This window comes from Oryzias melastigma, linkage group LG9 (assembly GCF_002922805.2).
Source record: "Oryzias melastigma strain HK-1 linkage group LG9, ASM292280v2, whole genome shotgun sequence".
Classification (NCBI taxonomy): domain Eukaryota; kingdom Metazoa; phylum Chordata; class Actinopteri; order Beloniformes; family Adrianichthyidae; genus Oryzias; species Oryzias melastigma.
In genome coordinates, this window is record NC_050520.1 from 32862930 (window position 1) to 32864820 (window position 1891).

Below are 1891 nucleotides of genomic sequence, written 5' to 3' on the forward strand. Positions count from 1 at the left end.
AAACCTGTTCTTGGATTAAAATTTTTGCTAATTTCCTCGTTGTTTTTACTCACGAATCCTAGTTTATTTCTTGTTTAATTTAAAAATTGATATCGTTTTAGAATTTTCTGAAATAATTTTAAGATGAACTTTTTTCCCATACCATTTCCTCTTTATTGATTTTTCTCTCAATTTTAGTTACCAAAACCACATTTGTAAAAAGACTCCATTTTAAAATTCTGTTTCTACTTTTATGAAAATAAACCTGTTGGTCTTTCAAGTTAGTTAAAAAATTACAAAGGAATGTACATTAAAAAAGCAATAAAAAATTTATAAACAAGGTAAATTTTTTAACATTTTCAAACAAACTTGCAAAAAAAGACTAAAAATTACAAACATAAAAAACTACATTTTCTAGCTTAAGGATCCTCCAAGTCAATTGTCAAATCAATAGTATTAATATAATTTGTTTTTACTTTTTCTGGACTTTGGCAGTTCTAATTCTCAGTACCAACCCATATTTAAGGCTTGTATAATGAGGTCAGTTATTTAAAGAGCACACTTTGGTGTTTTAAGGCAGGCGAAGGTTTATTACGCATTGTGGTAAATCCTGTATGATTTATTTCAGCAACTACTAAAATTCTTATTCTCGTGTCACACACTGATAGAATCTTACCTGTCGTTCACACCAACTGTGCTCAGTCATCAACAAAGTTAACGCGATATGTGAGCTGATGGCCGTTGTCCCAGGCATACAAAAGCTTTTCCTTGGGGTTGTAGTCAATCTGGGTGGTGAAGGAGTACTCATTGATAAAAGGCAAGCGTGGGATTGCCTCAGTGTTGGTATGGGTATCATACGCATAGATCACCTCACCATCTCTCTGGTTGTAAACATCTACAGCATACAAAACTCCACAGATAATGAAACAGTTTCCGTAAGAATTCCTCTTGAGTCCTGTTCTGTAGGTAGTTTCTTTTTTCAGGGATAGATCTCCTGGATCCAGCTTGCTAATGACAATCAGTTCTTGCTGGTTGTAGTCGTAGTCCATGGAGGGGTAGATCACCCACAAACCACTTTCATCCACGGCAAAATCCATGTCAGAATGCCCCCTCCACTTCCAGGGGGTATTGTCTTCATATACCACATCGTGCAGCAGTGTCCAGGCAGCCACGTACCGCATCCTTAGATCATACTTGATGATGTTCTTGGTGAATGCTCTGTTGTAGTAGAAGGCCCCGTTGTAGACCACATGTCCTGTGCCTATCCAGTTGTATGGCAGTTTGTAAAGGTTACTCCAACGACCTGGAACATATAAGAATGTGATGTTATTTTAAAAAATGAGTAGTCTGTAATTATAGACTCAATTTATTCACTAATTCCTCTTCTGAGCATTGGTCACCTCAGATAAATCACTTATGTGGATCGATAGAGTGCATTGTAGTAGAAAAAAAAAAGTAAAAAAAAAAGACTTTTTACAAAGGGTTTTTGTTTCCTTTCATATGCATTGGTAATTTCTCAACTATTTTGTGTTATAAATTACAGACTAACAGTTCAACATCTGTTGTAAACAATATCGATAGTGAATCATGTGAATAAGCACAGGCCTCAGAACAATATGTCCATCTACAACAGTATAGAAGAAAGCCCAACCCATCTCGAGGAGTTAGGTGTAAGAGCCTAAACTGTGTGAGATGTTTAGCCCAACTATCTTTACAGGGTATTGATCAGCCTCCTATTAAGCTCAGACTCACCTTACCGTCTCAGTAAGGTGACTTTTTATGTTCCAATAGTTAGAGTCCATTTCCAAGGATCGGGCCAAGACATTCATAGCTGCCCAAGTCCCACAGCACCAGCGCCGTGTAGTATTCAGTGGATGCTGGGTTTAGGGGAAGATGATCCCAAATAGTTTTT

The 1891-nt window shown here is 36.8% G+C and overlaps 1 protein-coding gene across 1 annotated transcript in view; it reads right to left on the minus strand.

The window, feature by feature from the left end:
• Positions 1–6: 6 nt before the first annotated feature.
• The window catches only part of LOC112148446 (olfactomedin-like protein 2A), a 38096-nt gene continuing 36211 nt past the window's right edge, over positions 7–1891 (minus strand). Inside the window, exon 8 of the mRNA XM_024275573.2 lies at positions 7–1282. Coding sequence (XP_024131341.1) covers positions 678–1282 — 605 coding nt within the window. The 3' untranslated portion in view covers positions 7–677. The remainder of the gene's footprint in view (positions 1283–1891) is intronic.